The 13,565-nt window shown below is 35.9% G+C and overlaps 1 protein-coding gene across 21 annotated transcripts in view; it reads right to left on the reverse strand.

Annotated features, from left to right (window-relative positions):
• The window catches only part of MYO9A (myosin IXA), a 226,744-nt gene that overhangs the window by 157,461 nt on the left and 55,718 nt on the right, over positions 1–13,565 (reverse strand). For all 21 annotated transcript variants that reach the window (XM_021100912.1, XM_021100896.1, XM_021100965.1 and 18 more), the window contains 2 exons: positions 13,009–13,135; positions 3,082–3,171 (listed from right to left, as the gene is read on the reverse strand). In XM_021100912.1, the coding sequence (XP_020956571.1) occupies positions 3,082–3,171; positions 13,009–13,135 (217 nt within the window). The remainder of the gene's footprint in view (positions 1–3,081; positions 3,172–13,008; positions 13,136–13,565) is intronic.

A 13,565-nucleotide genomic window follows, 5' to 3' on the forward strand; every position in this document is an offset into this window, starting at 1 on the left:
AAAAAAAGCCTTCCATTTCTAGAACAAAAAATAACTACCTAAACACCTACATAGGAAAGAAAAGACAGGTATCAAATTTTCTAACTTCAACACCAGACACTTGAAAATAATTGGAAAATATTTAAAAGTTCTGAGAGAAAAAAGAATGTAGCCCTAAAATTCTATTCTTAGGCAAGTTATCAACAAAGTATCTTAAAAATATCAAGAAAATCAAAAGAATAAATGAAGAGAATAACCATTCTATTTTTCCCTGGAGTGGGGGGAAGAATAAAGACAATCTGATTAAATTCAACGAAAGCAAAATATTTTAAAACTAAACAAACAAGCATAAGACATAAAAGCACACATAGAATAAAAAACACATTAGTTATCACAAGAAATATGAGTTTTTTGAGTGAAAAGACAAACCTTCATATTAAATTTAAAAATTCAGAGAATCCAAATACACCAAATATATGAATTTAATGCCTATTCATCCTATAACTCCCAATATTATACTTTTTGCCTCTTTTTTATTGAAATGCAGTCCTGCCTATTACAGCTATTAATCTCAAATACCAATAAATTATTGTCCCACTCAAACAAGATCTCATTCAGTGTTTCCTGTCTCACTGAATGGTACCAATCTTCCTACAGCTGTGTGTACCAGAAAAATGAGGATTAATCCTTGACATCTCTTTCTTCTTCCCTGCTTCCCATTAAGCAAACTTTTCCCAAATCTTAATGATTTCACCATATAAATTTTTTTTAAACATATCCATCTCTCCCTATCAGCATGTCACCATTCTAGACAAAGCAGTCAGCACTGCACTAACTACTACAGCCTCCAAATTCATCCTTCCACATTCACTCATATCTTCTGTGTTACAACCCAAAGATGGTCTCCAAGATTCTCATCACCAGGTGTACACATTATCATCTCCTAATGAGTGTGAGCAGGACTGTAAATATGATGGATTTCACTCCCCACACTGTCTCATGTTATATGACAATGGTAAAAGGGATTTTAAAGGTAAAATTGTGGCCCCAAATCAGCTGAATTTTTTAGCTAATGAAAGAGATACTGTCCTGGGTAGAGGTGACTTAATCAAAGAAAGTTCTTATTAGGGACTAAGCCCATCCAGCAGAGATTCTCCTTCTGGCCTTGAAGAAGCAAAACGTCATGTGCACAGGATCACATGGCAAGAAATGGCAAGGAGACTCTAGTTGCAGAGAATGGTCCCTGACAGCCAACAAGAAATTATGGATCTCAGTCTTACAACTGCAAGGAACTGAATCCTGTCAACAACCTTTAACTTGGAAGAAGATGTTGGAAGATCACAGGCTTCATGAATATCTCGACTTCAACCTGGTATGTCCCTGTGCAGAGGACCCAGCTAACCTGTGCCCAGACTGATGATCCATGGAAAATGTTAGATAATAAATCTGTGTTGTATTAAGTCACTAAATTTCTTGCACAGTTACAGAAAACTAACACACTCTCCTCTAATAGAATCTTCACATTGCTGGACGGGTGATCCTTAAAAAAAAAAAAAAAAACTAAGCCAACTTTTTTGCTTAAAACACTTTAAGAGCTTTCCAATGCTCTTCAGATAAAATACTAAAATCCTTAAGGATTGTCCTTCATTTCACCCATTATGCCTAGCACAATTCTAGGCACAAAAAAGGTTTTCCAATATTTAATAACGAATAAATATAAACAATAATGAAGCAAGGGCTATAAAAATCATCTCTGAAATTTGAATTTAAAGTTAAAATGTAGGTAAAAATAAAGAAATATTTAATAATGAAAAAAGTTGAGGAAGAAAATATAAAAGCATTGAACCATTACATAATAGAAAAGCAAAACTCTTATTAGACAGTTTGGCTCTTCTATTGTCTAGAAAGGAGCTCACAAAGTTGGAGACTATGAAATATGACATAAGATACCTGACATGATGAAGAAATGTAGACGGGAAGGTACAATTAGAAGGGACCCCAAAAAATGACAAATGGATTGATGTTTGCCTAGAAAGTATTTCTACAGTGAAATTACTGTTTCTCCACCTCTGTATCTTCCAATCTCATATTCCTGTCCTATCTTTTTTTTTTTTATTTTTTATTTTTTTTTTTTAATTTTCATTTTTTTTTTTGTATTTTGTCTTTTGTTGTTGTTGTTGTTGTTGTTGTTGCTATTTCTTGGGCCGCTCCCGCGGCATATGGAGGTTCCCAGGCTAGGGGTCGAATCAGAGCTGTAGCCACCGGCCTACACCAGAGCCACAGCAACGCGGGATCCGAGCCGCGTCTGCAGCCTACACCACAGCTCACGGCAACGCCGGATCGTTAACCCACTGAGCAAGGGCAGGGACCGAACCCGCAACCTCATGGTTCCTAGTCAGATTCGTTAACCACTGCGCCACGACGGGAACTCCCCTGTCCTATCTTTATAATAATTGTCAGTTGGATTTCTCATCACTTTCATAAAATTTCACTATACAATAGTAGGCTTTTCAATAATTTTCCTACTCCTATACTTCTATACAGAGTGGTGAAATGGTTAATATTATCCACAATAGCAATAAAACTCACCTGGAATCCTTACTATACTAATACTAATTAAAGCCATGGGACTGGGTGAGACAATCAAAATAAAGAGTACAGAGATGAAAAGACAAAGACTGTCTTAGGGCACCTCATCTTTTAGAGACCAGGAAGAAAAGAAAAAAAAAAAAAAAAAAAAAAACAACTTCAAAATAGTGGCTGACAATGAAAGATAAAACTGTCTCAAAGAGAAATAATCATTTGGGTCAAATACAGCTCATTTATAATTCTACCTACCATCTATTTATCCCATATTAAGAACACAAAACCTAAAAATGGTGAACAGATTAAGATCTTTGAAGAAAAATGTAAACTTATTGCTTAAAATCACATTCAACTTTAAGTTTCTAAGTTGATAGAAAATTCATGATCAAATTTTAAGAGCCGAGAAAATATTTCAATCAATACTGCTGTTACTTTCATTTTGTTAAGAAAAAGAATATAAACCTAAACTTCTAAACATGTTCAGGGCTCTTTGATTTCAAAGAAAATCTTTCATACCTCTGCCAGTTTATATGGTAAAATAAGCTTTTCTCCCACTGTCACAGTCTTCCTTGTGACTAGTGCTTCAAATAGCATCTCTTCTTTAACCTATACAGCAGAAAAGTAAATTCAATATGTAAGATTTGTGATAACAGTTGAATTATTTATTTAAAAGTCAAACAGAGAAAAAAGTTAATGAGATTAGCAAATATGCAATAGAGAAAAACAAAAAGACAATTCAATGGGCAATTTAAATATTGCTCAAAGTGGAATTAAGCATCCCACTCACCCCACATCACCATAAATAGTACACAAAGGGTAAATAAGACAGAAGGGTCTTTTAAAGTTTTCTTTCTGATCATAATAGAGAAACATTCCATTGTGCAGAATATGAAAGATACAGAATAGCACAAAAAAATATTTTAAGATGATCAATCATAATCCCACAACAAGGAATAAAAAGTGACAACAGTTCCTGAATTCCAGAAACAGTATAATGGATGCTTATTCATGTTTAAAATATTTACTTTTCACTTACAGATGTTAAACTTTATGATAAAGTTAATGTTTCCTTTGTTCTCACTCTCTCTGGAGAAGCCAACACTATCATGAATTCTCATGTACCATTTCAGTTCACATTTTCACACACATACACATATGTCTCATTTCAGTTCATGTTATTATATCACACACATTTCTGAGATCTATGTTGATAATTTAGATCAAGTTTATTCATTTTAATTACTATACAGCATCTCACTATATAAATTACCACTATGTGCAACCCATTCTCCTATTGTAGGCATTTGTACTACTTACAATTTTACTCTATTAGAAAATAAACTACAGTGAATATTCCCACATGTGAGTTTAAGAGTTTCTCTGAATTAAATACCAAGAAAGAAATTGAAGATGACACAAACATATGGAAAGATATACTGTGTTCCTCAGTTGGAAGAATTTATATTGTCAGAATAATTATACTACCCAAGGCAATCTACAGATTCAATGCAATCCCTATCAAATAACAATGGCATTTTTCACAGAACTGGAACAAAATATTTTTTAACTTTTATGTAAAAACAAAAGACCCAAAATAGCCAAAGCAGTCCTGAGAAAAAAAAATGGAGTTGGAGGAATCAGGCTCCCTCACTTCAGACTATACCACAAAGCTACAGTCATCAAAACAGTGTGGTACTGGCACAAACACAGAAATACAGCTCATGGAAAAGGATAGAAAGCCCAGAAATATACCCATGCACCTATGGTCAACTAATCTACAACAAAGGAGACAAAAACATACTGTAATTGCAATGTATACATGTAAGGATAACCTGACCCCCTTGCTGTACAGTGGGAAAATAAAATAAATTAAAAATAAATAAATAAAAATAAAACTACAAATATATAAAAAAAAAAAACATACAATGGAGAAAAAACAGTCTCTTCAATAAATGTGTTGGGAAAACTGGACAGCCACACAAAAAAAGAATGAAATTAGAACACATTCTAACACCATACACATAAATAAACTCAAAATGGACTAAAGACCTAAATATTAAGAACTGATACTATAAAACTCTTAGACGAAAATATAGGCAGAATATTCTAACATGAACTGCAACAATTACTTTTTTTGGGGGGTGGGGGTGCTGCACCTGGGGCATGTGGAAGTTCCCAGGCTAGGGGTCAAATTGCAGCTTCAGCTATTGGCCTGCACCACGGCTCACAGCAATGCCAGATCCTTAACCACTAAGCAAGGCCAGAGATTGAACCGGCATCCTCATGGATACTAGTCAGGTTTGTTACTGCTGAGCCACAATGTGAACTCCTATTTTCCTTTTTGTTCTCATTACTCTAGGAGGTGGATCCAAAATGATATTGCAAGAGTTCCCATCATGGCTCAGAGAGTTAAGAACCCAACTAATATCCATGAAGATTTGGGTTCAATCCCTGGCGTAGCTCAGTGGGTTAAGGATCCAGCATTGCTGTGAGCTGTGGTGAAGGTCACAGACACAGCTTGGATCCCAAGTTGCTGTGGCTGTGGCATAGCTTGGTAGCTACAGCTCCGATTTGACCCCTAGCCTAGGGACTTCCATACACTGCAGGTGTGGCCCTAAAAAGCAAAAAAAAAAAAAAGAAAAAAGAAAAAAAAAAAGGAAAAGGAAAAAGGCACAATGGGATCAGTGGCATCTTGGGAGAGCTGGGACTCAGGTTCCATGCCCGGTTCGGCACAGTGGGTTAGGGATCCAGCGTTACTGCAACTGTGGCCTGTGGCTTAGGTCGAAACTATGGCTCAGATCTGACCCCTGGCTCTGGAATTCCATATCCCATGGAGAGGCCAAAGAAGACAGAAAAAGAAAAAAAAAAGTTTTTGCCCAGAAAAGAAACCATAAAAAAAACAAAAAGACAACCCACAGAATGGGAGAAAATATTTTCAAAAGAAGCAAAAAGGGATTAATCTTCAAAATATACAAACACCTCATTCAGCTCAATATCAAAAAAACAGGAGTTCCCTGGTGGCTAAGTGGTTTGAGCAGCATTGTCACTGCTGTAGTTTGGGTCACCGCTGTGGCACAGGTTTGATTCCTGGCTCAGGAAACTCTGTATGCCAAGGGCACAGCCAAAACAAATAACCCAATCAAAAAATGGGCAGAAAATCTAAACAAACATTTCTCCAAAAAGCACATGAAAAGATGCTCAACAGGGCTAATTGCTAGAAAAATGTAAATCAAAATCACAGTGAGGTACCACTTCACACCAGTCAGAATGTCTACAAACAATAAATGCTGGAGAAGGTGTAGAGAAAGGGAACCCTCCTACACTGTTGGTTGGAATGTAAATTGGTACAACTACAATTTGAAGAACAACTGGACAACAGTATGGAGGTTCCTCAAAAAATAAAACATAGAACTACTATACGATCCAGCAATCCCACTCCTGGGCATATATATGAAGAAAACTATAATTCAAAAAGATGTATGTGATCCCATGTTCACAGCAACACTATTTAGAATAGCCAAGACATAGAAGAAACCTAAATGTTCATGGACAGATGAATGGATAAAAATGTGGTACATATATATAATGGGATATTACTCAGACATTAAAAAGAATGAAATAATGTCATCTGCAACAACATGGATGGACCTAGAGATTATGATATTAAGTGAAGTAAGTCAGAGGGAAAAGGACAAATATTATATGATATCACTTATATGTGGAATCTAAAAAATGATACAAATGAACTTATTTACAAAACAAACAGACTCACAGATTTTGAAAACAAAATTAGTGGTTACTAAAGGCGAAGGTGGAGGGGAGAAGGATAGATTGGGAGTTTGGGATTGGCACATATGCCATATTCTACATGGAACGGATGGTCAACTGGGACCTGCTGAGTAGCACAGTAAGAACTCTATTCAAATTCTGTGATAACATAAATGGCAAATGACTCTGAAAAAGAATGGAGATATATATATATAATATATGTATATCTGAATGACTTTGTTGAAAGCAGAAATTAACACAACATTGTAAATCATCATACTTCAATAATATTTTTAAAATTGAAAAAAAAAAAGACGAAGCCCAACATCCATTCATGATCAAAACCCTAGCCAAAGTGGGTATAGAGGGAACATTCGTGAATATAATCAAAGTCATTTATGATAAACCCACAGCAAATATAATCCTCAATGGGGAAAAACTGAAAGCCTTCTCACTCAAATCTGGAACAAGACAGGGATGCCCACTCTCACCACTGCTCTTCAACATAGTTTTGGAAGTCCTAGCCATAGCACTTAGACAAATGAAAGAAATAAAAGGCATCCATATAGGAAGAGAAGAGATCAAACTGTCACTGTATGCAGATGACATGATACTATACATAGAAAACCCTAAGGACTCAACCCAAAAACTACTTGAACTGATTAATAAATTCAGCAAAGTAGCAGGATATAAGATTAACATTCAGAAGTCAGTCGCATTTCTGTATACCAGCAATGAAATGTCAGAAAAGGAATACGAAAATACAATACCTTTTAAACTTGCACCTCACAAAATCAAATACCTCGGAATACACCTGACCAAGGAGGTAAAGGACTTATATGCCGAGAACTATAAAACTTTAATCAAAGAAATCAAAGAAGATGTAAAGAAATGGAAAGATATTCCATGTTCATGGATTAGAAAAATCAATATTGTAAAAATGGCCATGCTTACCCAAAGCAATCTACAGATTCGATGCAATCCCTATCAAATTACCCACGACGTTTTTCACAGAACTAGAAAAAACAATCCAAACATTTATATGGAACAACAGAAGACCCAGAATCACCAAAGCAATCCTGAGAAACAAAAACCAAGCAGGGGGCGAAACTCTCCCAGACTTCAAGAAATACTACAAAGCCACAGTCATCAAAACAGTGTGGTACTGGTATCAAAACAGACAGACAGACCAATGGAACAGAATAGACAACCCAGAAATAAACCCTGACACCTATGGTCAATTAATCTTTGACAAGGGAGGCAAGAACATAAAATGGGAACAAGAACGTCTATTCAGCAAGCATTGCTGGGAAACCTGGACAGCTGCATGCAAAGCAATGAAACTAGAACACACCCTCACACCATGCACAAAAATAAACTCCAAATGGCTGAAAGACTTAAATATACGACAGGACACCATCCAACTCCTAGAAGAAAACATAGGCAAAACACTCTCTGACATCAACATCAAGAATATTTTCTCAGCTCAGTCTCCCAAAGCAATAGAAATTAGAGCAAAAATAAACCCATGGGACCTCATCAAACTGAAAAGCTTCTGCACAGCAAAGGAAACCCAAAAGAAAACAAAAAGACAACTTTCAGAATGGGAGAAAATAGTTTCAAATGATGCAACGGATAAGGGCTTAATCTCTAGAATATATAAGCAACTTATACAACTCAACAGCAAAAAAGCCAATCAATCAATGGGAAAATGAGCAAAAGGCCTGAATAGACTGTTCTCCAAGGAAGATATACAGATGGCCAGCAAGCACATGAAAAAATGCTCAACATCGCTGATTATAAGAGAAATGCAAATCAAAACTACCATGAGATACCACCTCACACCAGTCAGAATGGCCATCATTAATAAGTCCACAAATAACAAGTGCTGGAGGGGCTGTGGAGAAAAGGGAACCCTCCTGCACTGTTGGTGGGAATGTAAACTGGTACAGCCACTATGGAGAACAGTTTGGAGATACCTTAGAAATCTATACAGAGAACTTCCATATGACCCCGCAATCCCACTCTTGGGCATACATCCGGACAAAACTCTACTTAAAAGAGACACATGCACCCGCATGTTCATTGCAGCACTATTCACAATAGCCAAGACATGGAAATAACCCAAATGTCCATCGACAGAGGATTGGATTAGGAAGATGTGGTATATATACACGATGGAATACTACTTGGCCATAAAAAAAGAACGACATAATGCCATTTGCAGCAACATGGATGGAACTAGAGACTCTCATACTGAGTGAAATGAGTCAGAAAGACAAAGACAAATACCATATGATATCACTTATAACTGGAATCTAATATCCAGCACAAATGAACATCTCCTCAGAAAAGAAAATCATGGACTTGGAGAAGAGACTTGTGGCTGCCTGATAGGAGGGGGAGGGAGTGGGAGGGATCGGGAGCTTGGGCTTATCAGACACAACCTAGAATAGATTTACAAGGAGATCCTGCTGAGTAGCATTGTGAACTATGTCTAGCTACTCATGTTGCAACAGAACAAAGGGTGGGGAAAAAAAATGTAATTGTAATGTATACATGTAAGGATAACTTGATCCCCTTGCTGTACAGTGGGAAAATAAAATAAAATAAAAAATAAATAAAATTGAAAAAAAAAAAGCATACTCCACAATCAAACTCAATTTATCTACTGGAGCTTATTCACCTTTCAGTAACTTCACAAACATCTATGCCAAATAGGACTTAGAAAATAGAAAACTCAAAACAGTCACTATTGCTTGAGATAACTACAACAAGTAATGGGACAAAATAAACTATTATTTCTAAAACATTTGTTTTAAAAACTAAATATTTATACATATTTTATGGCCAAACCCACAGCATATGGAAGTTCTGGGCCAGCAATCAAAACCACACCTCCACAGCAACCCAAGCCACTGCAGTCAGATTCTTAATCCACTGTGCCACAGTGAGAACTCCCCTAAAACTCTATTTTTATCATTGAAGTGAATCACTTTAGGAAGGAGAGGAATTAAATTAAATCTTTTTTTTTTTTGTCTTTTTGTCTTTTTTGTTGTTGTTGTTGTTGTTGTTGCTATTTCTTGGGCCGCTCCCGAGGCATATGGAGGTTCCCAGGCTAGGGGTTGAATCGGAGCTGTAGCCACCAGCCTACGTCAGAGCCACAGCAACGCGGGATCTGAGCCGCGTCTGCAACCTACACCACAGCTCACGGCAACGCCGGATCGTTAACCCACTGAGCAAGGGCAGGGACCGAACCCGCAACCTCATGGTTCCTAGTCGGATTCGTTAACCACTGCGCCACGACGGGAACTCCTAAATTAAATCTTAACAAAAGAGTTTCCATTTTAATTACACCAGCTATTATGCCTATTTTTTAATCTTATTTCAGTTAAAGCCTTAAGGTTGCAATTATTATCAATTTTAATCAATTAGAGAAAATCCGATTTAAAAATAAAATCTAACTATGGGCAGCATACCCTGGTAGGTCTTGTCAGATCTCTAGCTCCTTAACTTTGAAGATATTCTTCTTTCTACTTTTCACTAAACCTCCATTCTTAGAACCAGTCCAAACTATACATAACAAGAAGTGTTTTGAGAAGCTGGAGTTAAAAAGTGAGATTTGCTTGATTATAAAATCACATTTAGTTTTTGGTCTAATTTTGCCTCTGGTAAGCCCAATTCTCAGAATTGGATTTCTCCTTTTTTTAGAAAAAAAAAAAAACCAATACTGAAGCCTTGATACCTGCTGAATGCCTGAACTTATAAGAGACCACTAGCCACAATGTTCTATATTACCACAATATCAAATGTTTGACTAAAATATCACCTGAAATATCTGTTTTCCGACCCTCATGACCTTTAAAACTACAGCTTTCAGATTCCACAATCCACATCCCGAAACTTCCTTCCAATGAGTGAGTCTAATTCCAATTCAAGGTATTCACTCCTGCCCCTTCAGCCAGGCTAGCTCATTCCACTAAATTAATAAGCAGCACAGAGGTATGCACAAAATAATAAACACTAAGTTAGATAAATAAGAAAAAAGCAACCACTGCTCTCAAAGAACATTGCCGCTACCTAATAGACACACACTAGTAAAGAATGAACTTTAGGCTACAAAGCCAATATTAAATTTTGCTAAGTAGAATTAAATGGTTATGCTGATGGAGTCAGTTTAGACCACTAATAAGGTTAAATCCCATGAGGTAGCACAGGAACCAAGATTTGAAAGGTAAGTAATTTTTTAATAGAAAAAAGTAGATTATTCACAATCACAAAAAACTGGAAACAAGATGTTCTTCAACAGGTGTACAGATAAACAAACTGTGGTACATCCATACCATGGAGTATTGCCCGGCAATAAAGAGAAATGAGCTTTCAAGCCAATAAACGTCACACATCTTAAATGTGTATTGCTAAGTGATACAATCAGTCTGAAAAGGCTGCATGCTATATGATTCCAATTATGTTACATTTTGGAAAAGGCGAACCTACAGAGCTAGTAAAATGATCAGTAGTTTGATGGGAGGGGTTGAAGAGGTAAAGGACACGGAATTTTTAGGGCCATGAAACTATTTTATATGATACTGTAGTGGAAGATACACAACATTACGCATTGTCACAATCCACACACCAAAAAGAGTGAATCTTAATTATACAAAATTTTAGAAAATTATTTAAGACATTGGGGGAGTCTTAGGAGAGAACACAATGACATGAGAAATGTATGACAAATATACAGACCCTCAGTGCAGAGGGAGGGAGGGAAAGGTGCTAGCTTAAGTAATTTTGGAAATAAATGGAGTCTGTAAAACTAGAGGCCAAATGACTTGATAAAGTCATTTCCCATACGAGTATGGGTTTAAAATTCTAATACTGCTATTCAGGTATATTAGAATTGACTGAATAACTAAATGAACAGCAGATTGGTGGGAGACGGTGTCCTCATTGTTAGAGTGGAAGTTTACAGGGGAAAAGGCTAGGATGATACATGTGGTAATGGATTATTTAGATACAGTATGATCTCATGTTTATCTTTAAAAAAAAATTTTTTTTTGGCTACATCCACAGCATTTGGAAGTTCCCAGGCCAGGGACTAAACCTGTGCTGCAGCTGCAAGTTGTAACCTGCATTACAGCTATAGCAATGCCAGATCCTTTAACCCACTGTACCACACAGGAATTTCCTAATTTTTATTTATTGAAGTATAGTTGATTTACAATGTTTCAGGTGTACAGAAAAGTGATTGTTATACACAAATATATATAAATATGTATTGTTTTTCATATTCTTTTACATTACAGGTTATTGTAAGATATTGAATATAGCTCCCTGTGCTCTATAGTAGGTCCTTGTTGTTATTTATCTATTTTATATATAGTAGTGTTTATCTATTAATCCCCAATTCCTAATTTATGCCTCCCCCACCATTCCCATTTGGCATTTTGTTTTCAAAGTCTGTGAGTCTGTTTCCATCTTGTAAAAAAGTTCATTTGTATCACATTTTTAGATTCCACATATAAATGATATTACATGATATTTGATATCTATGATAACTTTCTCTGTCTCACTTTACTTAGTATGATAATCTCCAAGTCTATCCAAGTTGCTGCAAATCGCAATCTTTCATTCCTTTTATGGCTGAGTAATTTCCCATTGCATATATGTACCACATTTTCTTTATCCACTCATCTGTCCATGGACATTTAGGCTGCTTCCCTGTCTTGGCTACTGTGAATAGTTCTCCTATGAACATTAAGGTACATGTGTGTTTTTGAGTTAGTTTTCTCCAGATACATGCCTAGGAATGGGATTGCAGGCTCACATGGTAACTCTACTTTCAATTTTTAGGGAACCTTCATACTGATCTCTATAGTGGCTATGTTAATTTACATTCCCACCAATAGCACAGGAGAGTTCCCTTTTTTCTACACCCTCTCCAGCATTTGTTATTTGTAGGCATTTTGATGATAGCAATTCTGACCTCACTGTGGTTTTGATTTGCATTTCTCTAAAAATTAGCAATGTTGAGCCTGTTGGCAATCTGTATGTTTTCTTTGTAGAAATATCTATTTAGGTCTTCTGCCCATTTTTTGAATGGGTTATGGGGTTTTTTTATATCAAGCTATATGAGCTGTTTGTATACTTTGGAAACTAATCCCTTGCTGGTCACATAGTTTGCAAGTATTTTCTCCCAGTTTACAGGCTGTCTTTTTGTTGTATGGTTTCCTTTGCTGTGAAGATTATTATCTTTATATGGGTATAAATGGTTACATAGAAATATTTGTAGATATGTGAATATGCTCAGATGAGATTTCCTTGTTCTGTTAAAGAACGTATAAAAATTATACCTCTTTTAAGATGAGTCTAACCAAAATCCTAGTATAAGAATTATCTCAAATACATAAAAAATTACAAAGGTCTAGAACATGATATAGTCTAGAGTGAAATATTGCAAATTGAGGAATTTGGTATTTCGGGCAGGGGGAGGCAGGGGAGAAAACAGAAATCATCTAAAGATTCTGGCACAGACAAAAGCAAAAATCCTATCTTCTGGAGTAACACTATTAATAAAAAGTATTAATCCATATACACTTACAAAACATTTACACAAAATAAAAACTGAGAAGATACCTAGTATTTGAAATGATAATGGAGAATGTAATCACTCACTTCTAATAATTCTGAGACAATAGGTAGAACTTCAGGATTACAGATATCTATGGAGTCATCCCGGTATGTCTTCTTTTTATAACAGATATTACCCAAATGAAGTATTGCTGAGAGAAGAGAGAAAATCCTGTAAAAATAAAACCATAAATTACAACTCGCTTGTGTGCATCCTCTAAGCTTATTTCACTCCAAAATTCTAATTAAGCAAATTAACGACTACAAAGTATTTAGTCTTCAGAAAAATAAGAAATACATGGATAATAATCATAATTATAATAACTAAAAGTTATTGAGTGTTTACTATGTCAGGCATGGTGCAAAGTGCTTTATATAACCCTACTTTCAGCATTTTATCACCTGTCAGATATCATGGTTTGAAAGTGACTTCTTACTATTGTCTGAATCAGTGTAGTGTTTCAAAAGTCTATAACTCTAAATGCTTTTCATCCTGCCCCTTCTCTACACTGTCTATTTCAGATCTACTGAATCAGAATCTTTAAAGGAAAAGCCTTAGCCTTGGAATCTGTATTTTTTAACATAACCTAGGTGATTTTTTA

Source organism: Sus scrofa, chromosome 1, assembly GCF_000003025.6.
Source record: "Sus scrofa isolate TJ Tabasco breed Duroc chromosome 1, Sscrofa11.1, whole genome shotgun sequence".
Classification (NCBI taxonomy): Eukaryota; Metazoa; Chordata; class Mammalia; order Artiodactyla; family Suidae; genus Sus; species Sus scrofa.